At 59.8% G+C, this 224-nt stretch overlaps 1 protein-coding gene across 1 annotated transcript in view; it reads left to right on the top strand.

Annotated features, from left to right (window-relative positions):
- Positions 1-88: 88 nt before the first annotated feature.
- Positions 89-224, top strand: part of CDC34 (cell division cycle 34) — a gene marked incomplete at its 5' end in the record, with an annotated part of 2,149 nt that continues 2,013 nt past the window's right edge. The window contains one exon of the mRNA XM_010143754.1: positions 89-175. Within this exon, the coding sequence (XP_010142056.1) occupies positions 89-175 (87 nt within the window). The remainder of the gene's footprint in view (positions 176-224) is intronic.

Genomic DNA, 224 nt, shown 5'->3' with positions numbered 1-224 from the left:
CCCGATCTGCAGGAGCCGGGCAGGGCTTGGCGGAGCTGATGGGGGGTTTCCTGCTCTCTGCTCACTTCTCCTCGTTGTGTCCTCGCAGGCTCGTCTCCGGTTTCCCATCGACTACCCCTATTCTCCTCCTGCCTTTAGGTTCTTAACCAAGATGTGGCACCCCAATATCTATGAGGTAGGTCCCCTAGGACAGCGGGCAGGGAGGCACGTGTCCGTCTCTTGCG

This window comes from Buceros rhinoceros, unplaced genomic scaffold (genome assembly GCF_000710305.1).
Source record: "Buceros rhinoceros silvestris isolate BGI_N320 unplaced genomic scaffold, ASM71030v1 scaffold20479, whole genome shotgun sequence".
Lineage (NCBI taxonomy): Eukaryota > Metazoa > Chordata > Aves > Bucerotiformes > Bucerotidae > Buceros > Buceros rhinoceros.
The sequence above is the reverse complement of the archived record's forward strand: the minus strand, read 5'-3'. Positions and strand labels throughout refer to the sequence as shown.